General features: G+C 32.2%; 5 protein-coding genes across 7 annotated transcripts; 1 reads left to right on the forward strand and 4 right to left on the reverse strand.

Annotated features, from left to right (window-relative positions):
- Window positions 1–317: 317 nt before the first annotated feature.
- On the reverse strand, window positions 318–2,669 carry LOC130447385 (recQ-mediated genome instability protein 1-like). The gene is made up of 4 exons (XM_056784181.1): window positions 2,158–2,669; window positions 1,556–2,105; window positions 545–863; window positions 318–460 (listed from the first exon to the last, which is right to left on the reverse strand). Exons 1-4 carry the CDS (start codon window positions 2,603–2,605, stop codon window positions 359–361), a joined length of 1,419 nt encoding a protein of 472 aa, XP_056640159.1. The 5' UTR covers window positions 2,606–2,669; the 3' UTR covers window positions 318–358.
- Window positions 2,670–3,020: 351 nt separating this feature from the next.
- Window positions 3,021–5,279, reverse strand: LOC130447778 (BRISC and BRCA1-A complex member 2-like). Of its 2 annotated transcripts, none has more exons than XM_056784782.1 (6): window positions 5,068–5,279; window positions 4,911–5,014; window positions 4,547–4,860; window positions 4,316–4,497; window positions 3,863–4,260; window positions 3,021–3,257 (listed from the first exon to the last, which is right to left on the reverse strand). In XM_056784782.1, the coding sequence occupies exons 2-6, from the start codon at window positions 5,005–5,007 to the stop codon at window positions 3,070–3,072; spliced, it is 1,179 nt and encodes a 392-aa protein (XP_056640760.1). In that variant the 5' UTR covers window positions 5,008–5,014; window positions 5,068–5,279; the 3' UTR covers window positions 3,021–3,069. The 2 variants fall into 2 exon arrangements, with proteins under 2 accessions (XP_056640760.1, XP_056640761.1); XM_056784783.1 differs by having other exon boundaries at window positions 5,073–5,229.
- A 394-nt stretch (window positions 5,280–5,673) lies between these two features.
- On the forward strand, window positions 5,674–6,915 carry LOC130447472 (uncharacterized). The gene is made up of 4 exons (XM_056784306.1): window positions 5,674–5,861; window positions 6,006–6,270; window positions 6,321–6,446; window positions 6,500–6,915. The coding sequence occupies exons 1-4, from the start codon at window positions 5,798–5,800 to the stop codon at window positions 6,837–6,839; spliced, it is 795 nt and encodes a 264-aa protein (XP_056640284.1). The 5' UTR covers window positions 5,674–5,797; the 3' UTR covers window positions 6,840–6,915.
- A 654-nt stretch (window positions 6,916–7,569) lies between these two features.
- LOC130447471 (protein wings apart-like) lies at window positions 7,570–23,737 on the reverse strand. 2 transcript variants are annotated; one of them, XM_056784304.1, is made up of 13 exons: window positions 23,008–23,737; window positions 22,694–22,904; window positions 22,399–22,638; window positions 17,522–18,512; window positions 15,581–15,829; window positions 15,264–15,512; window positions 13,562–13,777; window positions 13,265–13,487; window positions 11,707–11,822; window positions 11,551–11,650; window positions 11,313–11,480; window positions 9,682–9,872; window positions 7,570–9,610 (listed from the first exon to the last, which is right to left on the reverse strand). In XM_056784304.1, the coding sequence occupies exons 1-13, from the start codon at window positions 23,171–23,173 to the stop codon at window positions 9,449–9,451; spliced, it is 3,282 nt and encodes a 1,093-aa protein (XP_056640282.1). In that variant the 5' UTR covers window positions 23,174–23,737; the 3' UTR covers window positions 7,570–9,448. The 2 variants fall into 2 exon arrangements, with proteins under 2 accessions (XP_056640282.1, XP_056640283.1); XM_056784305.1 differs by lacking the exons at window positions 22,399–22,638; window positions 22,694–22,904; window positions 23,008–23,737 and adding an exon at window positions 20,211–20,374.
- A 1,088-nt stretch (window positions 23,738–24,825) lies between these two features.
- LOC130447473 (translation machinery-associated protein 16 homolog) lies at window positions 24,826–25,649 on the reverse strand. The gene is made up of 4 exons (XM_056784307.1): window positions 25,573–25,649; window positions 25,445–25,521; window positions 25,106–25,395; window positions 24,826–25,056 (listed from the first exon to the last, which is right to left on the reverse strand). Exons 1-4 carry the CDS (start codon window positions 25,573–25,575, stop codon window positions 24,869–24,871), a joined length of 558 nt encoding a protein of 185 aa, XP_056640285.1. The 5' UTR covers window positions 25,576–25,649; the 3' UTR covers window positions 24,826–24,868.
- Between the last annotated feature and the right edge of the window lie 397 nt (window positions 25,650–26,046).

The raw sequence follows: 26,046 nt of genomic DNA on the forward strand, positions 1-26,046 counted from the left end.
TCTTAAGTTTCATTAAAAAAACTTTTTTGTCTTTAAAGCGAACTAAATCCGATAGAATCACACATTTTGGATCTTTTCATTTATAGGAATCAACATATTATTGATTTTAGAATCGATTCATGAGTTGCATCAACTATTTTCAATAGTTTGAAGGAGTGAGCTGTCAAAAAATGAGGTTAGAAAAATTCAAGTATTCCTCTTTACCATTTAGCCTGTCCTCTGCCTATATAAGGTACACAATGCTATTATAAAAAAAATATTATATTGAAAGAAATTTTTAATTTATTAACCCAGGGTTATCGAAATAATACACAAAAGACAGTGAAACAATTTATTTTCCTCTGATTATAAGGACGTATCACAGTATTTTTAATAGAATCGGAAAATTTTCATTGGATTTAATAGACACTTCAAGTACGTTATCCAATTCAGTTAAACGGTTCTTTAATTTTTCTAATGCCTAAAAAAGCAACTTTTATTCAAGATTTATCATATTTTCAACCGCACTTGGCCATTACTCTCTCAAACTACTCAGCAGACTTACCTGTAAAGCTTTGGACTTGGCTTCTGAGTTACCTTTCCCCCATTCATCCTTCAACTGCATAAACTCTTCGGCTGTATACCCGTTCAATTCCGAAACGACACTACCGAGGAATTTAACAGGTATAGACCCAGTGGAATCTTCCACTTCGATCACCAAATGAAAATCGTCCTCTACCACGCACATTTTTTCTTTTACTTTTTTAAATTTCCCTCTAATTTTGAATTTTCCGTTAGATATATTTGACATGGTTTTCAAAAGTTTCTCTATAGACCATATTACGGGAAGAGAAGGCTTTGGAGTGTTAGGGATGTTCTGTTTACTACAAAAAACATTACATTTCGAGTATTGGTATGAAATTAACCGAAAAACATCAAAAAATTGTAATTTGATATATTCAGTTCATTCTAATTGGAAAATTTTGTGTGAGGTTAGACCACGTATATTATATGAAGTTATGATACTAATTTATGGAATATATTGTAATTATTATAATTAAAATGAATTAAATTCAATCAAATCATCACAAGATTAATCAAAGTACACAACAAATTGGAAATTCGTTATAGTCAGTTCATCTTAATTGGAGCACCTTGTTTGATGTTTATCTGGTTTTCCACGTTTACCTGAACTTTTTAGACCATCCTCGTATATTATATGACGTTATAGTGCTAATTAAGAAAAATGTCGTATTTCAAGTCGTTAAATAACAAAACAAAATTTTATTATAATCAATTCATCTTAATTTGAAAACCTTGTTTGCGTTTGCTTGGCAACTTTTCCACTTTCTTTCTGTTTAACCCAAGCTTTTCAATCAATCCCTGTATATTATACGATGATATAATAACGTATGTACGCATTTATTGATAATAATACCAAATATCGTGCAAATACTGCATTATCAATTTACAAAAAATGTAATGTCATTATAACATTTAAAACAACCCTCGTATATTAGGTGACGCTGAATTACCGAATAGACACATAAAATGTAATAAACCAATTATTACTCACCTTGTTTTTATGAGTTCAATTGAGTTTTCTTCTTCAGCACTATCAGATATACTGATGACCCCTGTAGAATTGTTTCTAAAACTTATATTGCTAGTTGTCGGTATGGGGGGATTGGGGATATCAATATTTTCAAAATCTAGATCGGTATCATCGAACATATCCGGAGTTTTTTTTCTATTCGATTCGGATTGTTCCAATTCTCTTTCAACTTCGATGAGCATTTCAATTTCTTCATCTATTTTAAAATCATCCTCAAAATCGTCCAGATTTTCATTGTTCACTTTCGGGGTACTACTAGCAAAATTCACTACATTCAATCGATTTGTCGTTGCATCTCCTGTTTCATTGGCGTTATCAATTAAAAGACTTTCTTGAATTATTGTGGGTTTAGGATTTAAGGGTTGATTTAAAAATTTCGCTAAGACGTTTTCTGTAGCGTTTGAAATGAGCAGACTGTCTACTTCGCCCCCTAGTACCTTAACTTGTTGCTCTTCCAGCAATAATCGACCTCTTCTTATTTGTATGGGCCCCATTAATCTTATTTTGATACCTTATTTTAAAACACTAAATATCGTCTCATTTTAGTATTATTTATGACTTACCTGGTGAAAGATTTATATTTAAACACTTTATAGGTTTGTATTCCATCGCTTCTACGTCTTGTACCCCATCTGTTAAGGTTAATTGTAAAACTCTTTTCGTATTTTCGAATTCCTGTTCGTGATTTTTTGGAATACTGCTTCTAATTCTTTGCAATTGCCAAAATTTCGGTTTGGAAATATCGACTATTTGCATTAATTGAAGCGTGTAATTTTCTGGTAATAAGAATTTTTCTTTAGACGATAAATTCGGTGGAAGACACGGTACTTCTAAATCTCTTAAATCTAGTAATAACCATTGTTCGAAAACGTTAACTTGTAATTGATTTATACTATAATTTGGTGGTAAATTTTCCTCTTTACACCAATTTATGCAACTTTCTAACCATATACGAGAAAGATGCACTTGATGCGATTTAAAAAAAATTTCTAAATTTGTAACTTCATCCATTTCATTTTGTTTATTTAACAAAGTGATAGAAGGTTAAAGTTTGACATTTCTTCTTCTTTTATATGGTATCAATAGAAAATAAGCGTATCATAGCCAACCATATGAATATTTTTATAAATTGATATTATAGTTTTACTAAACGAGGAGATTCAATAGCAAACAAAAAAAATGGTTATATAATAGCGTTAAGCAATAATAAATGAAATACTAAACTTTTCATACGAAAAGTTCGAGACCTCAATGTTTATGTTACATTTACGGAAATAGAAAAGAAGAATAGTGAAAAGGTTGACTTATATGGTAATAAAAAAGAAGAATAGTATATAAGTTATTAATGTCACGTTTATAATAGTAAAAAAGAAGAATATTGAAGAGTAGAGCAAGATGCTTCAAACTGGATGTCAAAATAAAACAATTTTTAGATACGTATCACTTTTATTCTTAAAAAAAATATATATACAAAATTAATGTTTGTGATTTTGAAAATCTTGTATGACAGCTTGCAGATATTCCAACAAATGTTCTATATTAACTTCTGGTTTGAATTCGGGATTATACGGGTAGGTATCAAGAAGTTTACTACAAGATTTAGCTTCGGAACAATATATTGAAGATAACGACACTGAAGGTTTCTCTAAGGGAAATTTAGTCCCTAAAAACGTATTTAAATAGTGAAAAACGCGTTAATACATCAATTGATAAGGTTATAAATATAAGTAAACCGGAAATCTATCGACACTCGTTATATAAACATAACCTCAACAACACAAATATTCTTCTTTTTCATTGTTAAAATTCATTCTTTTTACATAGCTGTATAATACAGAAAGAACCCTATAACTTAACCTAACTTTCCAAACTGTGACAGTACTTCTGAATGAAATGTAAGTGTAAATTTTTAGATGCACCCTTAATTAAATATAATTTTGATTACTTTCAAGATATTTAACTATTTCTCACAAATGTGAGAAATGGAAAATGATAACAAAACATGTGAAAAATGATAAATGACAAGTGAAAAATGACAATTGACAAGAAAACATTAAAATAATTACAAATAAGCAGAGACCTAAAAATCAAAACTATTCACCACAAATGACATACATGTGACAGATGACAAATGACACACAACGTATGAAAGATGACAAACATTTGAAGTTTGACGTATGACAGATGACATAGCGTATATGACATAAGACACTTTATTGATCATAAATGACACAGGACTGAAATGAAAGACATTTTATTATTACTTACCGATAGTAATTGTTACCAAACAATTATAATCATCGACGTTTTGTAGAAACGCCGCCTTAGAAAAATACTGACTATCATATTCAATAATATTTTCGAAACAAACTGCCGCCAGGTGCGTTATGTAGATTTTTTTCATTTTGTGGTGATCTACAATTTGTTCCAAATGACTTTCCAGCGTCTTGGATACGCGAGATACGAGTTCGGTCAGCGTACCATCTTTTGGAACGTCAGCAAATGATAATTTGAAGTTTCCTATAATTTGTTCAAGTCTCGGAGAAAGTTGAATGGAATAATTTGATCTGGAACCGTCCAATTTCGATACGGATACTTTCAAATGAGCGAAATCGTCGCCTTGATTATACAGAGTGTGTTCGGAAAGGTTATTCCCTTTGTAAATACTGGAAAAGAAGAATATTTAAAAGGAAAATCGCGATTAGAAAAGGAAAACCTCACATTGGTTGAACATATTCGGGTAAAGACGAACAATCGACGTTTATACGTATCAAAAAATGTATTGAGCCCCCGTCGACGATAACTTCGATATTTTCTTCATCGATACCATTTTTATCATCGATAAGAACTTTGTATTCGTCAGAATAACGAGAATAAATATTTTCTAAATGCAATTTTCTTACCTGAAAAACAGATCGCTGAACCCGCGAGATTATTAACCTATTTACATACCTGATGTTGTTTGTATAAACAAAGAAATTCACTTAAAACTTGAGAAAGGGCGTTGGGATTTTTCAAATTCCAATTTTTCCAACTGGGAACGTTGTCGGTGATCGTGTCTATATCGAAATAACTCAGAAATTCGTCGTCGTTGAAATCGAAATCTGGCGCGAAGTCAAAATTTTCGGGGTCAAATATTATTTCCCATTTCAAATTTTTTCCGGCGTAAGGAACGTTTAATATAAAATGAAAATTATCTAAAGCGTCTTTATTATTAGATCTGATACTATTAATCGTTATGTCTGTTAAATCGATAGAACGGAAACCTATGAATAAAATCTATTAATATTGTAAAGTATTAGAGGTTATTACTTACTTATTTTACTCCTTAAACATAATTCCTCTACGGTTTTTCGAAGACAAATAGGAAAGTTACTCAATATATGATCGTTATTACTAAATATTTCAACCATTTTTTTACTACAAATAAAAATATTTCTTACAAGATATGATAACTAAAAAATTATAAATACACTACAGGTCTTCTTCTTTTTTTATTATTCTAGTGACTATGCTCGTGTTACTAAAGAGGTTTGTTCCAACCTGCTAATCTAAACCGTTCTTGGAATAGTTATTGGTAGCATTTAAATGATATTTTCTGCGCTATCTCTACCTATGCACAGTTTTTGTAACACTACTTGCTATCAACAGGTTTTTTCCAGTACGGTGGTACGGTGACGATTCTACGCAATAGAGATTACGTGTTCCAGTTATAAGAACTATTCCGTTTTGTGTTCCAGCTGACTATCATTTAAACGCTTTCCATAACTAATCCAGAACGGTCCAGATTAGCGTTGGAACAAACCTAGCAAAGTATCGAAAAGACCGTCCCGGAAACGGTTCACAAACGATACCTATGTCGGCTGAAACAGCCATTAACTTTAGAAAAAAACAGCCTCTAATTTAAGGTAGAGCTATCTTTGATCCACTGTGTGTGATGGGTTAAACGAGATAAGGAAGGTGGAAAGAGTACGATAGAATATTTTTGTGTCTAATTGTAATATAGTATCACTTTATCTATGGTTGGAACGAACCTTATACCACAAAACTTACTTTAGTTCTGCGGTCTACACTGTTTTAGTGTGACATATAGCATCGTGTTGGCCCTGAGTAGGTAAAAGTGGACACTGAGAGTTAAAGAGCAATTTTAGAGCTGGGAATTTAAAATAATCGAGAATTTAAAAGTAGATATTATTCTCTAAAATGGATAATATCTACGATAATGATTCGATGGAAGGAACAAGTTCCAATGTAATTTATATAACAGGTACGAAATTTACTTATAGCGTCTTATTTGGCACCATTTATACCATTCAAAATACCAAATAGCTGTTAAAGTGTTCAGTAGAGTGTTGAAAAACATTGTTATTTTATGAACCCAGTGGTGTATAAACAGAACCCATTTTTCTAGAGGAGTTTAGAGTCGAATGGAATCATGAGGCGACGAAGGAGTTGTTGAAAGTTTACGATGAAAAATATGATATGCTGGATTCGGGAATTATAACAACGCAGAAAAAATTATGGGAACTAGTAGCCAAAGATATGAATAAGAAGGATTTTTTTTACACGGGAGCACAGTGTGAAAATAAATGGAAAACATTAAAACGAAATTATAAGAATAAATTATTAAAAATGGACAAGACTGGTTCTTGTAAACGGCAGTGTCCTTTTGAAAGGTAATTATAGTTTTTTAATAATTAGAGTGTAAATATTAGATTAATTTCAGGGAAATAGTGGAAATTTTGAGTAAAAGACCGCATGAAAGTATGTTTAATAGATCTTATAATTATTCAAAACATTTTTCTAAAGTTAAAGATGAATCGTCGGATGAGGCAACTAAAGAATCTCCCAGGTAAGTTCGATATATTTCAAATAAAATTTTCATATCCGATAATCAAAATTTAGTAATCACCAGAAGCAGGATATCAAAGAAGAAACTTTCGTCGACGAATTGATTCAGAATCCCGATTACGTCATTGAAGAAACTGCGACGTCTTCCCAAGTTGCCGAGGAGTTAGCGGAACTGCGGAAATCCGTCATGAAGCAAAACAAAATCAACGCCGAACTCGTGAGACAGTCCAACGAGTTCCAATACAAGATTGTGCAGCACTTGGACGCAGCTACACAAAGGGAATGTCAGAATTTGGAATTGAAGGAAACTCGAATGGAACAACAGAACGAAATCATAAAGCAGATGAAGATACAAAATAATTTGTTGCAGAAATTGTTGGAGAAGATGGGATGAAATGTTTTATTGATCGTTTGTTGTTAATTGACTGATTTTAATAAATTAAAATGTTATTAATAAAGAGTTTAGATGACTTCTCATTTTTACGAAATTTTCTTTCCTTTTATTCTTAAAGCTAATTAATTTCATGGAATTTCCAATTTTTTTTAGTTAAACAAACCTTAGAATTCATTTTTTCAAATCCTGCTTTTACGAGGGGGAATATACTTCAAAATCTTTTATTATACAGGGAACGGTCAATTGGAAAACGAAAATAAAAGTGATAAATTAATTTTCTACTTACCTCGTATATATTTGAAAAATTAAGATTATAATTAATTTGTGTGACGAATAAAACAACTGAATTTTTTTATTTAAACCTAGAAAATCTTCAAAATCTCCAATGTACAGGGAATGATCAATTGAAAAACGTAAAAACAATGATGAATCAACTTTTTGAACTAGCCTCGTAAAAATTTTAGTAAAAATCAATCATATTCGGTATATTTAGGAAAGTTTAACACTCTTTTTATATATGGAACAAGAAAATCTTCAAAACGTTTAATATACAGGGAACGATCAATTAAAATCATTATAAATTAACTTTTTGAATTGACCCCGTATATATGTATAGGTAGGGTGAGGAAAAGTCAGGAATTGTGTGGAATATTGACAGTAATTAAAAGAAAAAACGATTAAATAATGTGTTTTAACAGTTTTGTAATACGAGGGGTGAATGATAAGACGATTAAAAATGGTACTTATTTATATTTACATTTTTTTAAACAATCCATCGGAACAGTTTCCACATTTTTCATGTAAAATAAATAAAAATTATTAAACATTAAAAGGTAATTTAAAAAAAATATATATTTACAAGTGCTCCATTCGGAAAAATACGTACATAAATAATAATAATAAAAATCAGTTGATAAAAAATATATTTATATAATTGAAAAAAGGTCACACCGTGAATATTTAATTTTTTTTATATAAAAAAAAACAGTACCGAAAAATTGTAACAATAAATCGTAAAAAATTCTATCGATACATGTATACAGAACGTCTCAGTAAAAATAAGTTTAAATAAAATCGAAAAAAATATTAAAATACTTTTTTTTTCAAAAAAATGATTTTTTTTAATAAAAATTCACATTCAATATTCTGTGGTATTTCGATGAGGTCGAAGCGGAAATTTTATTTTGGAAAATCATTTTTTTTGTAACATTAGAACTCACCTCGTATTAATAAAAATTTAAAAAAAAGTAAAATATACTTAATTTTTTTTAAACAAAACTTTGTTTTATTAAAAACGTGTAATTATTTAAAATTTTTAATGTACAAGGACTAGTTGTTTGAAAAAAATAGTAATTTACCATTTAAGCACATCTCGTATAAATTATTTTTGAAAAAAATGGTGAAAAGTCGTTTTTCAACGATCAACACACTTTTTTTATTAAAAACGTGAAATTATATGAAATTTCTAATGTACAAGGACTAGTCGTTTGAAAAAAAAAATAATTTACTATTTGAATATACCCCGTATAAATTATTTTCGAAAAATAAAAGCCAATTTTATTCAGATAATAGACTCTTTCATAATAAACAGTAATACTCTTCAAAATGTATAATATACAGTGAATTGAAAAAAAAATCTCGAAAAAACGATAAATTATTATTTAAACTCACCTCGTATAAATTATTTTCAACAAAAAACGAAATTATAATTTTTTTTAAATCATAGAAATAAATCTGTTTCATTTTAAAAATATTTAAAATTCATTATATACAGGGATTAGTCAATAAAAAATGTTAAAAAAGTGGTTAATTATCATTTGATTACACCCCGTATAAATTATTATCGAAAAATGATATAAATTTTACTATTTTTTTGAGAAAAACACTTTTGAGTGGGAAAAGCTGAAAAATACTTTAAAATTCATTATATACAGGGATCAGTCAATTGAAAAATGGCAAAAAGTGGTTATTATCATTTGAAAACACCCCGTATAAATTAATTAAGGATAATAAAGCAAATTTTGATATTTTTTTGTTAAAAAAAATGAATTCTCAGACTATTTATATAAAAGATGAAAATGCATTATATACAGGGTTCAGTGAAAAAGTTGAAATTATCATTTGAATATACCCCGTATAACGATTTTCGAAAAATAAAAGCAAATTTTTAGGAAATTGTGGATTTTTTTTAAAGAATCGTAAAAGTTTTTCGCTCAAATCGTGAAAATTTTCAAAAATTATATTATACAGAAGGATCAATTGAAATTGTGAAAAATACATTTAAAAAAAAAAAAAGATTTTCCAAAAATATCGAACGAAAATTATCGACGACCATTCAAAGAACGAAAAAAAAAAAAATAAAAATATTTCGACTTCGGTACACCGAACAGGACCGTCGTAGACCATTTCCAAAAATTGTAACCGGATGTCGATGTCTCATCAAATCACATTTTATAAAAAAAATCAGATATTGCAGAAACTATATAAAGGACGTCCCATTTCTAGTAATTTGTAAAAACCATATAAGGGACGTCCCGTTTCAAGTGATTAAATTCGTCGAAATTTGCAAAAACTATATAAAGGACGTCCCATTTCAAATCCGCTTCAAGTTACGAGGTCAGCCTGTAGCTCAAATCCATTCCCATGCATTCGTAGAAAGCAGGCGGTTTTTCGGGGGCGTCGATTTCGACCGGAGGCGGTTTATCACATTCCTCCAAAAATTTTATCACTTTTTCCGTAGCTTTGACGGCGCATACGCTGGAAGCTTCGGTCTAATGATGAAAGGAAAAAAAAATTTTCATAAGTTTCGATGGAAAAGTGAAAATTGAAAGCGGGAACTTACAGATGCCGTTAGATTCATAAAGTTGAAAAATTTCTTGAGCAATTCCACCATGTCGGCGAAATTGTTGCCCTTCAAAAATTGCCTAACGAACTGTTGCCATTCCGCGTTATCCATTATGAGGAATCCAACCAACATAACAATGTAAGAAGCCAAGAAGGTGAATTCCATGTGGGTACCGGCTTTTTGCAGCACTGCAATAATGAAAATTATCAGAAAAATGTTCCTTAATGGGGAGGAGAAAAAATATGGGATTTGGGAATGTATGGAGAATAAAGAATCAAGGAATGTATCGGAATAAACAAATAATTCAGAAAAATTGATTTTGAAGGGACATTAAGCCGGAAAATGGCAAAAAAAAATCCGGAAATGTGTGGAAACACGGATTTTAATATATAATAATGGATCTGGAACGTCTGGAAACGATAAATGATCCATAAATAGAAGGAAATGTAGCGTGGAAACGAGATTGAGTTTCTGGAAAGGTTTTCGTACGATTTGGGAGGGAAATTAGGTCACAAAATGGAAAGAAAGCGCGGAAAGGTCTGGAAAGACGGATTTTAATATATAATAATGGATCTGGAACGTCTGGAAACGATAAATGATACATAAATAGGAGGAAATGTAGCGTGGAAACGAGATTGAGTTTCTGGAAAGGTTTTCGTACGATTTGGGAGGGAAATTAGGTCACAAAATGGAAATAAAGCGCGGAAAGGTCTGGAAAGACGGATTTTAATATATAATAAAGGATCTGGAAACGATAAATGATCCATAAATAAGAAGAAATGTGGCATGGAAACGAGATTGAGTTCCTGGAAAGGTTTTCGTACGATTTGGGAGGGAAATTAGGTCACAAAATGGAAAGAAAGCGCGGAAAAGTGTGGAAAGGCGGATTTTAATATATAATAAAGGATCTGGAAACGATAAATGATCCATAAATAAGAAATGTGGCATGGAAACGAGATTGAGTTCCTGGAAAGGTTTTCGTACGATTTGGGAGGGAAATTAGGTCACAAAATGGAAAGAAAGCGCGGAAAGGTCTGGAAAGACGGATTTTAATATATAATAAAGGATCTGGAACGTCTGGAAACGATAAATGATCCATAAATATGAGGAAATGTGGCATGGAAACGAGATTGAGTTTCTGGAAACGTTTTCGTACGATATGGAACTGAAATTAGGTCACAAAATGGAAAGAAAGCGCGGAAAATTCTGGAACGATGAATTTTTTTTGAGGAAATCCTGAGAAAGCAAAAATATCGGAAGAAAATTGCGGTAAAAAGAAAATTGTGGAAAGGGGCTGAATTGAATGAAAACTCTGCAAAATGGAAAAGGAATATTGAAGAAAAATTTTGATAAATGGGGAATATTTGAGGAAAATTCTGGTGGATGGAGAAAAAATTATTTGAAATGGAGATTTTTGGAGGTAAATTCTGTTAAAGGAGGAATATGCAGAAAAATGGGGAATAGTGGAGAAAAACTTGTGGTAAATGGAAAGTATTGGAGAAAAATCCTGGAAAAAATGAAAATATTAATGGAAATTTTGATAAGAACGATATTTTAAACAAAAAATCTGACAAAAAAATGAAATGACATTAAGAAAAAATAATTTGTAAACAATGTTCGTTGCTCACATTTGGCGACAGTCTCTTCTATAAACTCCTCGTTGGATTTGGGCGTCGGCGTATCCTCGCCGTCCTTTTCCCCGTCCAAAATGGCGTTCGTTTTACTTTCGGCTATTTTGGCGCAACTTTCCCAATGATAAAACTGCGCTATCAAAGCTTCGACGGCACTTTCTTCGCCTGAAAAAGAAAAAAAAAACAAAAAAAAATTCAATCGCGAACTGGGGGAAGGGGGGAGTCGTAAACTTACGAGAATAGATACTTTCGAGTTTCGAAGGCGCTTTAGCGGCTACCAAAAGTTTCTTATTCGAATCCTGATCCTGTATGAGATTTATCAGTAACATCAAAACCTGCAAGGGAATATTAGAATAAAAAAAAAAATTTTTTTTGCGATAACGAAACGTACCAAAACGCCGAGTTCGAATTTCTTCTGATCCGGTATATAATTAGGCACCTGTAATAATAAATGCAGACTGGTCTCGATTATTCCAGCTCGAGTTCCGATCAGTTGACTTCCTGTTGCTGAAAATCGGAATCAATTCAAAAAACTAATAACGATTTTAACGTTTAAGCCAGTCCGGACCTGTTCGTTGTTTACATCGCGTATAGAAAACGTCAAATTAGGTATGTAAACAAACTACAGGACCGGACTAGAGAGATAATAAGTAAAACAATATTACGAGCAGAAAAAATTCAAATGTAACAAAAATATAGGAGACTTTTTGGCAATGTATTTTAAAATTTGTGACTTCAAGTTATTGGAAATGGATATTTTGATACTTTCGACAAAGGAAAATCGGTAAAACTAATGCTTTTCCCAATATTATCGACAATTTTATTGGGTGTTTTTATGGAGAAGCGTCTGAGCTACTCCGGACCTGTTCATTGTTTACATTGTTTCCTAAACGACGTTTGACAGTTAGATTTTCGATGTAAACAAACTGCAGGGTCTTACTAACACAAGACAGAAATATGAATTAATGAAAATTTATGAATAAAACAAATAAGAAACGAAAAAATAAAAAATATTTTTTTGGCGTACAGGAAGAGAGGAAATCATAAAAAAAATAATCACAGAAATAATACCGACAATATCTAATTGGGCGCTAACATAAAGTTGAGCGACATTTTCAATTTACTTTTAACGACAGTATGAAATTGAGCGACATTTTCAACTCACTTTGAGCGACATTTTCAATTCACATTGAACGACATTTTCAATTCACATTGAACGACATATTCATCTCACTTTGAGCGACAATATCAAGTTGAGCGACATTTTCAACTCACTTTTAAGGACAGTATGAAATTGAGCGACATTTTCAACTCACTTTGAGCGACATTTCCAATTCACATTGAGCGACATTTTCAATTCACATTGAACGACATATTCATCTCACTTTGAGCGACAATATCAAGTTGAGCGATATTTTCAACTCACTTTTAAGGACAGTATGAAATTGAGCGACATTTTCAACTCACTTTGAGCGACATTTTCCATTCACATTGAACGACATTTTCAATTCACATTGAACGACATATTCATCTCACTTTGAGCGACAATATCAAGTTGAGCGACATTTTCAACTCACTTTTAAGGACAGTATGAAATTGAGCGACATTTTCAACTCACTTTGAGCGACATTTCCAATTCACATTGAGCGACATTTTCAATTCACATTGAACGACATATTCATCTCACTTTGAGCGACAGTATGAAATTGAGCGACATTTTCAACTCACTTTTAACGACAGTATGAAATTGAGCGACATTTCCAACTCACTTTGAGCGACATTTTCAACTCAGTTTTGGCGACAATATCAAGTTGAGCGACATTTTCAACGCACTTTCGAGCGACAATATCAAGTTGTACGACATTTTCAACTATATACTTAAGCATTTTTCGACAATTTTATACATACAGTGTGATTATAGAAACTAAAAACGATAATTATATACTCACATGTATTATTAAAATGATGGGTGAGATTGATGAGTACTTTGAGCGTAACCAAAAGGGCTTCCCTAATGACAGTCCCGGTGGACGATTTATCCGTAATATCGGTAACGGGATACAGAGGAATCTCCCCGTCGCACAATTTATACAAATTAACGAGCGTATCCAATATGGCACCGTCGTTGTATTTCAAAATATAATTTTGATTTTCTTCGTTATTATGCGTAACCTGAAACATTTATAAATTCATTTCATTTATTTTTTTTGTTTTCGTCGTTATCGTTTTCGATATTCGTTACTCACGTTTTCCAATACCCTCAAACATCTATCGACTTTTTTTAATTTGTCTAATAACGTGTCCGTCCAAGTTACCACGTAATCGGATACTTGTCGACAACATTCTCGAATCGTTTTTATGATATGTTCTAATCCGCCCAATTCTCTCAATTCCTCTTTGAACCATTCTCCGGCCCGCTTCGACGTCAGACTCAATAAAGTTTCCATCGCCAATTGGCCAACCTAAATCAATATGCAGTAGATGAATAAAGACGATAGAAATTGGGGGTAGATATCGAGTTGGGCGACATTTTAACTATTTTTGACCGACAATATCTAATTGGGCCACAATATCAAGCTGAGCGACATTTTCAACTCACTTTAAGCGACAATACCAGGTTGAGCGACATTTTCAACTCATTTAGAGTGACATCTTCAACTCAGTTTGACCGACAATATCTAATTGGGCCACAATATCAAGTTGACCGACATTTTCAACTCAGTTTGACCGACAATATCAAACTGAGCGACATTTTCAACTCACTCTGGGCGACATTTTAACTATTTTGACCGACAATATCTAATTGGGCCACAATATCAAGTTAACCGACATTTTCAGCTCAGTTTGACCGACAATATCAAGCTGAGCGACATTTTCAACTCATTTAGAGCGACATTTGCATCTCACTTTGGGCGACATTTTAACTATTTTTGACCGACAATATCTAATTGGTCTACAATATCAAGTTGACCGACATTTTCAACTTAGTTTGATCGACATTTTCAGCTCAGTTTGACCGACAATATCAAGCTGAGCGACATTTTCAACTCACTTTGAGTGACGATACCAGGTTGAGCGACATTTTCAACTCATTTAGGGTGACTTTTTCGATTCACTTTGGGCGAAAAAATCGAGGAGACATATTGAATCAGTGTATGGACATTTTGGAGTGAATAGACACTTTAACTGACTTTAAGAAACAATTTGACTCAGTTTAAGGAACATTTCAAGTTAGTTTGAACCACAATATCAAATTGAGCGACAATTCAAAGCACTTTGGGCGACAATTTCAAGCAGTTGAAAATTTTAAGGCACTTTAAAATCACTTTGAGCGATAAAATTAAGTTGCAAGTTATTCTGATTCGATTTGAGGGACATTTCAACTCACTTTGAGCGACATTTTAATTGTCTTTGATGGACAATATCAAAAGGGGCGATATTTTGTTTTACTACGGACAAAAATTTGATTTTGAACGGCTTTTAAACTCGCTTTGTGCGATAATATCAAAATGGGTAAGATTGTGACTCACTCTGGGCGAAAATTTGCAATTAGGAGGGACTTTTGACTCACTTTTGGCAACTGTTTTAATTTGGACGAGGTTTTAACTCACTTTGAGGGACATTTTATTCCCTTTGAAGCGACAATATCAAAATGAGCGATAATTTTATTCCCTTTGAGCGACAATATCAAGTTGAGCGACATTTTAATTCGCTTTGAACGACAATATCAATATGTGTGACATTTTGAGCGACATTTGATAAAAATTTAACTTTGAGTGACGTTTTGTCTTTCTTTGGGCGACAAATTTCGAAGATATAACCAAAAGAACCAGAGTTACAGAACTTTTGGCGTCACTTTTAGTACCGGGAACGATCAAAATGATTAAAATATAGAGAAAAAAACTCAATTCGCACTATATGACGATAAAAATGTTTTGGAAAACTTACCGTAATCGATTCCAAATTTAAATGCATCGCGTGTCCCTGACTTTGTATTTCGGCGCACAATTCCCTAACTTTCTGTTTGTTCTTTTCCAATTGCGCCGAACTCAAACCGCATTCGTCCAAAGCCTGCTGATAACTGACGTCCGACTCCAATAGATTCAACATCAATTCCAAACAGTCCCTATCGAGATCCATATTCAGTCTATCTTGACTTAGGACGAACATCACCGTGGCCGTACACAAACCCAAACTCTGCAACGACCGAAAAAAAATTGACGCGGCATTCGCGACATAGGTCGAATGTGTATCGGCGAACTTACTTGATTTTTCGGGGCGTCGTGCAAGGCTTTGAAAAATTTGGCGACCGTGCCGTGCGCCCTGACGTGCATCCTGAACGCCGGCGCCATACATTTCGATGCCAAAGTTATAGCCGATAAACACCTGGTGCTTATGGGATTGTTGTCTTGCAAAGCGTCCAAAATGTATTCGACGTCGTCGTTGAATTCCTGAAATTCTCCGATCTCCTGTATCTGATGCGCCTTCTTCACGTTTCTCACCACCGTGTAATACTGATTCAATAAATTGAAAGATAAATTAAAAGATGTACGACGCCAGAAGCTTCCAACTCGATATAGGAAGCATCTAGAATATTCGAGACACATGTATGCGTGATATTATCGGATTCGATTCGGTTTAGGGCATAATTTAAAGTTGGCGGACATTTTGATTTAGTTTGGTGAACAATATGAAGTCGGGCGATATTTCTAATTCATTTTGGACGAAATTTCAAATCACTTTGAGAGAAAATATCAAGTTGAGCGATATTTTCAACTCAGTTTGGGCGACATTTTCAACTCAATTTCAGCGACTATATCAAAATGTACGACATTTTCAACGCACTTTGAGCGACAATATCAAGTTAAACGACATTTCCAACACAGTGTGGGCAACAATATCAAGTAGGGAGACATTTTCAACTCAATTTGGGCAACATTAGGATGTTGCGACATTTTCAACTCAATTTGAGCGACTATATCAAGTTGTACGATATTTTCAACGCACTTTGAGCGACATTTTCAACTCAGTTTGGGCGACATTTTCAACTCAATTTGAGCGACATTTTCAACTTAGTTTGAGCGACATTTTCAACTCAATTTGAGCGACATTTTCAACTCAGTTTGAGCGACATTTTCAACTCAATTTGAGCGACTATATCAAGTTAAACGACATTTCCAACTCGCTTTGTGCGACATTTTCAACAGTTTGGGCAACAATATCAAGTAGGGAGACATTTTCAACTCAATTTGGGCAACATTAGGTGGTTGAGCGACATTTTCAACGCACTTTGAGCGACAATATCAAGTAGGGAGACATTTTCAACGTACTTTGGGTAACATTATCAGGTTGAGCGTCATTTTCAACTGACTCTGGAACACAATATCAAGTTGGGAGACATTTTCAATGCACTTTGAGCGACAATATCAAGTAGGGAGACATTTTCAACGTACTTTGGGTAACATTATCAGGTTGAGCGTCATTTTCAACTGACTCTGGAACACAATATCAAGTTGGGAGACATTTTCAATGCACTTTGAGCGACAATATCAAGTTAAGAGACATTTTCAACTCACTTTGAGCGACAATATCATGTTGGGAGACATTTTCAACTCACTTTGAGCGACAATATCAAGTTGGGAGACATTTTCAACTCACTTTTAACGACGATATCAAGTTGAGCGACATTTTCAACGTACTTTGAGCGACAATATCAAATTCAGAGATACATCAATTTGCTTTCAGCGACACTTTGAGGGACAATAACAAGCTAGGCGACATTTTCAACTCATTTTGATAGACAATATCAAATCCAGAAATATTTCAACTCATTTTGAGCGACAATTTCATTTGATGAACAATATGAGCTCGTCGCAACATTTCTAACTCGATATTTTGATATTTGGAGACGGAATAGGAAGTATCTAGAATAATCGAGACACATATAGATTCGATATATGACGTTTCGGTATATTCTGGACGTTTCTGTAAAAATGGGAAGTTCCTATAATGTTCGAGATGGATCTAGAATAGATACACCAACTAACGGTCTATTCCAAGTCGTTTCCGTTTGGAATCCGAAACGGGACACATCTAGAACATTCGAAATAGATGTAGAACGACAGATTTCTGGTAAAAATAACGCGAATATAAAATAAATGCCAATGAAATTGCCGTAAAAACGTTAAACCATATAAACGACTAACCTTATTACTTTTCAAACAACCGTCTCCGTCGATTTCTTTCTCGTCTACAATCACAGTTTCCGAATTTTCGTCTTTGAAACCGAACGTATCAGTTTCGACGTCGTCTACTTTCCCTTCGACCGTCGAGGCGCCTTCCTCTTTATCTTTTGTCGGTTCTTTATTGTCGTCGGTCCATTTGTGCTTGTACAAAGCTCGACGTTTTTTCGTCACCCCATCGCCCACTAACGTACGGCTCTTGAATATGCTGCCCTTCTTCTTGGAAATCACCAATTTAACCGGAGGCGTCGGATCCGGAGGTTTCTCCAATATTTTATCGAGTATCTCCGATTTGCGTTCCTCCAATTGATTCGCCTGCTTATAATCCGGATCCGGCAGGATCTGTTTAACCTCCAATTCCGGAGCGGTGCTATTAGAATCCGTATCCGTCGACCAATCTTCTTCTATAGCGCATTTAGTTTGACGTTCCGGTTCCGGATCTCGTTCCGCTTCCGCCGGCGCGACTTCCTGCGGCATTTCAATTTTTTCTTCGCCGTTTACTACGTCTTCTTCTTCTTCCGCATCCGGACGTTCGTCATCTTCTTCTTCCTCTTCGATCGGTCGAGGTATGTTCTCTTCTAGCGGAGCGTTTACTGCGGCCGTATCTATTTCCATGTCTTCTTCCATTTTTCCATCGATAATTTCCGGTTTATTATTGTCGGATTCGTCTTCTCTGGTCGCCTCCGTGGTGCTGGCGCTACCTTCGGGCGAATTCGCTTTTTTGTCCAATTGCACCAGCTCGTCATTCGAATACGTGTTAGTTTCTTTGGGCGAATTCGGTCTCAATAGATTATCATACATCGCCTTACGTTCCAATTCGTATTTTTCCGCCGGAATGTATTGAGGCGAAAGGTCGCTATCGTTTTTAGGGCTGGTGAATAACGAAAATTCCCCAGGTGTATCGGCGGTCGCCGGAGAACTGCTGGGATCTTGCTGCATACTACGACGAGCAGATCTCAAAAGAAACACACAATTAAAAACATATAAATCGATTGTAACAAAGTAACTACAAAGGAAAGAAGTAAAAAAATAGAGAAATGATAGTTTAGTGGAGTACGGAATACGAAGCCAGGATCCTCAATTTTTAAACACACTATATATGTTCATACCAGAGTTATGGATTAATAGTAAACACCGTCTAGAGTTAATAGAAGCAGCTCCAAGTACCGATCTAAGTCAAGTTAACAACCACATCAAGAATTGTACTAAGAACCAAACCGGAAGAAGATCTAAAGACCGTTTTCCCTCCCAATGGTACAATAATCAACTATAACGTGGAGGTACATCGTCTAGAATTAATAGAAGCAGCTCCAAGTACCGATCTAAGTCAAGTTAACAACCACATCAAGAATTGTACTAAGAACCAAACCGGAAGAAGATCTAAAGACCGTTTTCCCTCCCAATGGTACAATAATCAACTATAACGTGGAGGTACATCGTCTAGAATTAATAGAAGCAGCTCCAAGTACCGATCTAAGTCAAGTTAACAACCACATCAAGAATTGTACTAAGAACCAAACCGGAAGAAGATCTAAAGACCGTTTTCCCTCCCAATGGTACAATAATCAACTATAACGTGGAGGTACATCGTCTAGAATTAATAGAAGCAGCTCCAAGTACCGATCTAAGTCAAGTTAACAACCACATCAAGAATTGTACTAAGAACCAAACCGGAAGAAGATCTAAAGACCGTTTTCCCTCCCCATGGTACAATAATCAACTATAACGTGGAGGTACATCGTCTAGAATTAATAGAAGCAGCTCCAAGTACCGATCTAAGTCAAGTTAACAACCACATCAAGAATTGTACTAAGAACCAAACCGGAAGAAGATCTAAAGACCGTTTTCCCTCCCAATGGTACAATAATCAACTATAACGTGGAGGTACATCGTCTAGAATTAATAGAAGCAGCTCCAAGTACCGAACTGCAGCTTAATATACGTGTAAATACAAAGCAAAATTAATAATCAAATCAAATAAACCACTAAATTACTTTTTTTTATGTATAAATGATCGAAAAATATTAATATATTCCATAACTTTAAGCTAATGTATTATTAAAAAAAATTTTATCGATTTCTGAAATAAAGTTAATAGTGGCAACATGACGTAATTTAATAATGTGTGAATGTCATGAATACGATAATAATTACGAAAAAATAATGATTTATTTTTAGAATATATCGTATTATATACATTAATTCAACTTATATTTTATGTAAATTTTGTTATATCGTTAAATACGGTCCTGAACAATAATAATCTTTCATGTTTGATATCAAACGTTCTGTCAAATGTTTTCCAATATGGCGTCACGGACAAACAATGTCATTAACCCCTACGAAACGAATTTGTTTGTAATTGAGTGCGAAAATCGTTCAAATTTGACGTTTTTTTATATTACCCACTGTATAAAACGTTATTCCCAACATAATAGATTTATGACACTCTGAATTAAATACAAAATCACCTAAACTATAAAGACAAAGAATTTACAGTAAATATTTTAAATGATATTTTTTTAAGGCCTATTATTGAGAAATTTTTGATCAAACTGTTGCTTTATATGTCCGAAAACAAATTATTTTAAAATACGAAACACAAATATTCAAAAATAAACAGAAGAAAAGAAAAAAGTCATCCCAAACGTACCTTTACATAAAACACGATTTTCCAACATCGATGATTGTATATTCTCACTACACATCACGATAAAAATATTTTAAAACGAAACAAAATCAAATCAACACGAAATAACATCAAATAAACACAAAAACGACACACAACTTAAAAACACGTCTTAAAACTAGACATCAACAATCGCCATATTAGAAACTATTTATTCTAGAATAAGTTACGGCGTTGCCAATATCGAGAAAATTTAATTAATCCGTAGACGATGATTATTGGTTGAAATATTTTGATATCAAATTTTTTTGCAACGTTGCAATGTTCTAACCTCACAAAAACATCGTTTACTAAAACTAGAATAATTTACGACCTGAACTAACCTATAAATTAATGGCTTCTTTAAACGAATTAATACCACGAGTGTTAATCGAAAATATAAAATATAATTGAAGCGGTTTTTTCTATCACGAAAATTTTATCAGCATTAGAAGAACCGAAGTAGGACAAGTCTAGTTGAGTAATAGTGACAGTTGGGGGGAAAAAGTAACAAGTGGGGGGATAGGAACTAGTGGGAGCCAGAACTGTGTGAAATTAATCAGGTGAGAGAGGAAGTGATAATGTAATTTACGATTCTTTATGATAAAATGGAATTATAATAAACAATTATTAATCATGTATGAACTAACCAAATATATAAATTATTTATGTATACAGGGTAATCCAAAATTTTTTTAAAGAAAAAAAATCTTTCTTGGAAACGAAATATTGAAGCTGATCAATCGAAAACTTCTCATTGAGAAAAATTGTTAATTTTTTTTTTATTTTAAAACGTTTTTAGGTAGAAAAATGAACAGATTCCATATTTTGAGACCAAAGTCCAACATAATTCACTTTTTTGGTGGAAAAATCGATATTAGTCATCTTTTTGGTAGAAAATTACCAGTTTTCACATTTTGTTAGACCAAAATCCAATGTATTTAACATTTTAGTAGAAAAATCAACATATTTCATTTTTTCATAGAAAAATAAACAGTTTTCACCTTTTCAATTGAAAATCCAACAGATCTCACCTTTTGTGAGACAGAAATCTAACGTATTTCAACTTTTTGGTAGAAAAATCGACATCTTTCACCCTATTAATCGAAAATTCAACAGATTTCACCTTTTGTGAGAGCAAATTCAAAATATTCAACAATTTTGGCAAAAATATCAACATCTTTCATCCTTTTAATAGACAATTCAACAGATTTTACCTTTTAAGAGACCGAAATCTAAAGATTTCACCTTTTTGATAGAAAAATGACCAGTTTCCACCTTTTTCAAGACCAAATTCAATATATTCCACCTTTAAGACAGAAAAATCAACATATTTCATAGACAAATAACCAGTTTTTACTTTTGTGACACCAAATCCAATATATTTCAGATTTATTGTAAAAAAATTAACATATTTCACCTTTTTGATGATGAAACCAACAAATTTCGACTATTAGGTGGGAAAAATCGACATACTTCACCTTTCAACCATTTTGATGCAAAGAATCAACATTTTTAATCTTTGTGATATAAGAAATTCAACAGAATTGTCCTTTTGAATAAGAAAACTAACATATTTCATCTTTTTAACTGAAAATTCCACAGATTTCACCTTTTGTGAAACCAAAATCCAACATATTCACCTTTTTTGTGAAAAAATTCGACATATTTTTCACATTTTTAACAAAAAACTAATGGATTTCACCTTTTTTATAGAAAAAGATGATCTTACTCCACCTTTTTGACAAAGACATGAACATATTTCATAAAGACCTACATAATTCACCTTTTTAATAAAAAAATAAAACAAGATTTTCCCTTTTCGCTAAAAAATCAACAAATTTCACCCATTTCACAAAAACAATCAACATATTTCACCTTTTGTAATATAAATCCAATCCCACGAATCAATTTTAGAGGTAAATTGATTTCTGTGACACGCCCTGAATATAAAAATAGGAAATCAACATATACTTAACACTTTTTATGCATGTAAGGCCCATTTAAATGAAATTATTCACCTTTTAGCAAGTTAAAACAATAATAAGGTCAAAGTTTTTTAAATGGTAGTGAAAAAATGTGAAAATTTATATAGCGGTAGCAGGAAACATTTTGGATACAGGTAGAATTAAAAAATTTAATTGAAACACCATTCTTTTTATATAAAAATTACCTGGTAATCCTACAATTGGTTGGTCTAGAAGTCTCCCTGAGAGCCCTAGGACTCGCCGCATTGGAAGTACTAGGAGTACTAGAAGGCGTTGGGGTACTTTCTGATTCGTCTGAATCATTCAACAACTGGCTCTTCCCTCTACATATCCGTAATACTATCGGCGGTTTAGTAGCTTCTGTATTTTTACTTTTATTTACATTTGAACTCAAAACAGTCTTTTCTGTCGTACCTGTACTATTACTGAAACCGTAAAAACATGTAATCATTTATAAAAATCGCGATTTTTGTTACTAACCTGCTTTTAGAAGAGAAAAATTTTCTAGGAGACGAGGCTCCTGTATTTCTGTCACTCGGCTCGTAAATACGCGCTTTTTTGGGGGCAGAATGATTTGAAGCGGATTTTGAATAAGAGGGACTCAAATCGGGGGGTTCCGTATTCCTACTTTTAAAAAACTTTTTTGGTTTCGGTGCTGTATCCGCAGCGGATTTAGCATCGTTTTGTATACCTAAATAATTTCAATTTAACATAAAATTGTCAACAAAATCGTAAAATACTAAACTAAATATAATAAATTTAAAAGAATTGTACGTAATTTAGTAAATACTAACCGTTAACAGTGCGTATAGAAGTAAATGAGGTTATACCCCATTTTCCAACGGTAGCCGCTGATCGAGCTGCCGAAGGTCTATTGCTATTTTCTTTAAATAAGTTATCAAAGTGAAAACTGGCATGGGATCCACCACCACGACGATATTTACCATATCCTCTAGACATTTTTATTTCACGTAAAAATCGTCACATAACTATGTCCACAACACTCATCACGATCCATTATAAACTATTTAATTTTAAAAATTTTAAATTGTTCAATAAAAACATTGTTTTAACACTAAAACGGAACATAAGTGAGGATTTTAAAAATTGATTGTAAAATCGCCATTTTTTGGTCCAACATTCAACTAGAAATTTATGATCATAAGTGTTCACTTCGTTTAATGGCGATAACTTGGTAACATGCTCTATATAGGAATGTATAATTATGTATAACTGATATAATGTTTTGAAAGTTAATAAAAATTATTTTTCACTTGTCAAATAGTATATTTTCACATTCATAAACACGCCAGTAAATAACAACTACGATTATACTACGATTTTACATTGTTGCCAATGCCGTAACTAATCGAAATAATTTTTCAGTTATACAATATTTTAGATCAATTTTATGAGAAGAAAATTGTATTATTCCTCGAAAAATCGCTTTTGTTCTTATCTATTACAATTATATAGAATCAATTACTCTTTACGTTAAATATAAGTCATATATTGTTTATATTTAAATATGTCAACTAAGCATAGTTTAAATGCTACGGTTTGACCTTGGTGTGAATTAGGTCGTTCTCCGAGAAACTTGTCAAATGTCAATAGAAACAGGCAATTTTTCGGAACTTAATCAATATTTTTTTACATTTGCATCGAAAACAGGTAAAATTAATTAGAGTATAACAATAATAATTCTCTTTAAAATCGTCATTCACAGGTTATTACGACTTTTTATACTTTTTAGTTTTTCAACGTAATGTGTTAACTCGCGAATAATTGTTCACTAAGTATTTTCGAATAAATAGACTTTATTAAACTTAAAAAACATGAAATATAGTGGAAAAATTAATGCAGGCAACTAAAATTATAAAAATATTTTAAATTAGAAATTTCCACCGTAAATTGAACGCGATATTATCATCTTTCATCAGGTGATAAGTGATGTGTCTAATCCAGGATCATTGCTTGAAATTTTCACATTCAGAGGTTACTTTTTAATGTCACTGCGTATGTAATTATTTTATTTACATTAAAATTTGTAGTTTTTCATATACTGTTTACAGTTTCTTTTGTATCTACAAGATTCAAAATTTTATTAGAGCTTATCGTATTTTTTTAACCATTTAGTTTTTTGTATAATTAAATAGCAGTAAATTTGTTAATTTCATAGTAGTTATATATGTGATGAAGTTTTAGAAATTTGGGTATTATGCAGTTTATTTAAATAACAAAATAATTCAATTTAATTAAATCTCATCATCCACATTCTTCATCATAAAATTTTCAAAAATTGAAAAATGGAGCAGTTTTTGATAATTTTATTGCAATTATGTTAAATCAAGTGAGCACTTCATAAACGAGATTGAATAATTTCAAAAAATTGTTTTGAATAAAGGTAAATCCTATTTTTGAAAGTTTACTTTTATTTTACCTATAATTAGATCATATAAGACCATAGTAGATCATGCATTCAGTTAAATGCTCTCTATAAATCAATAAAATCATTTTTTGTTGTGTTTTAAATAAGAATCGACGATATTAGAGGTAATGTGATAAGTTTCTTTTGGTGATTGGAAAAAACCATATTAAAAATAAAAAAAGCATTTTTAACAAAATAAATTTATTAAATATGAAAATTTAGTTAAATCATGACATCGTATTAGTAGAATCGCCGCTTTTGATTGCATTTTCGTTGTATTTTTCCATTTTCTTTTGTTCTTCTTCCAAACTCTTTTTACTGAACATCTTAAATTTGAAATTTTGCAAAAATCTCAATTCTCCATTCCATTTTTTCAAATTTTCCAACTGTATAGGATCCAATAAGTTAGGTAATTCTGAAAATAAATATTAAGAGGTACAAAAATCGAAGCATAAAAGTCTCACCGATTCCGCAAGTGTTGAAGTCTTCAAACTCCCTTTTGATGGTCATTTTGATGATGTCTTCTCTATTAGCATGCTGCCGATTTTTTCTGTTACCTATCGAATGTTTGATTCTAATTTGTTCCAATTCTTCGTCGAATCTTGCTAAATACTTAAGAATTAAACTCAATAGTGTATTAGCACTACACATCACACAATCAGGATCTAAATTATCTCGAAACCACGCACATTTTTCACCTTGTAGATTAAGTTTCAAATTTGTGGAAAATTTACTTTTATCTCGGTTTTTTTGCCTGAAATATAAATTTTATTTAAAACGCAAAGAACGTGTTTTCAAGTTACTTGTGTATTTGTTTGGCTAAAGTCTTCGTTTTTCTACTATTTGGATGTTTTAGTTGTTGGATTTGCTTCACTTTTGGCTACAATAAAAAATGAAAATATATTTATTTTAATAAATTAATATCTTTTACCATTTTAATACTAAAAGTTTACAAAATAGGTTAACTTCTTATTCTATTTCAGTACGTGTTAATATTAAAATTCATTTATAGAATAATTGACAGATGGCAGTTTGACGTTTTTTTAAAGACAATTTGTGTAATCTATTCGTATAGATATATGGACACACAACAATAAAATAATCGAAAACGAAAAAACTCGTATAAAGATGCAGTTTTTAATAGTAATTTTTTCATTTTATGTTAAACAACCAATGTTCTAAAGATTATAGATCTATTACCTAATCTTCTTTTTTATCTAAGACACTTGACGTTTGTATAAAATATAATTTATGTAATATACTATTCTTTTATATTTAAAACAAAATTGTGAAGGCTCATAATAATGATAAATATGAATTCGTTATTCATTTGGAAAAATTAATCAGTTTGAAAACATTATCATTGAATGCTTTCATTGCTGGATATTCTATACTTTGGTTGTAG

The sequence above is a fragment of the Diorhabda sublineata genome, chromosome 8 (assembly GCF_026230105.1).
Source record: "Diorhabda sublineata isolate icDioSubl1.1 chromosome 8, icDioSubl1.1, whole genome shotgun sequence".
Lineage (NCBI taxonomy): Eukaryota > Metazoa > Arthropoda > Insecta > Coleoptera > Chrysomelidae > Diorhabda > Diorhabda sublineata.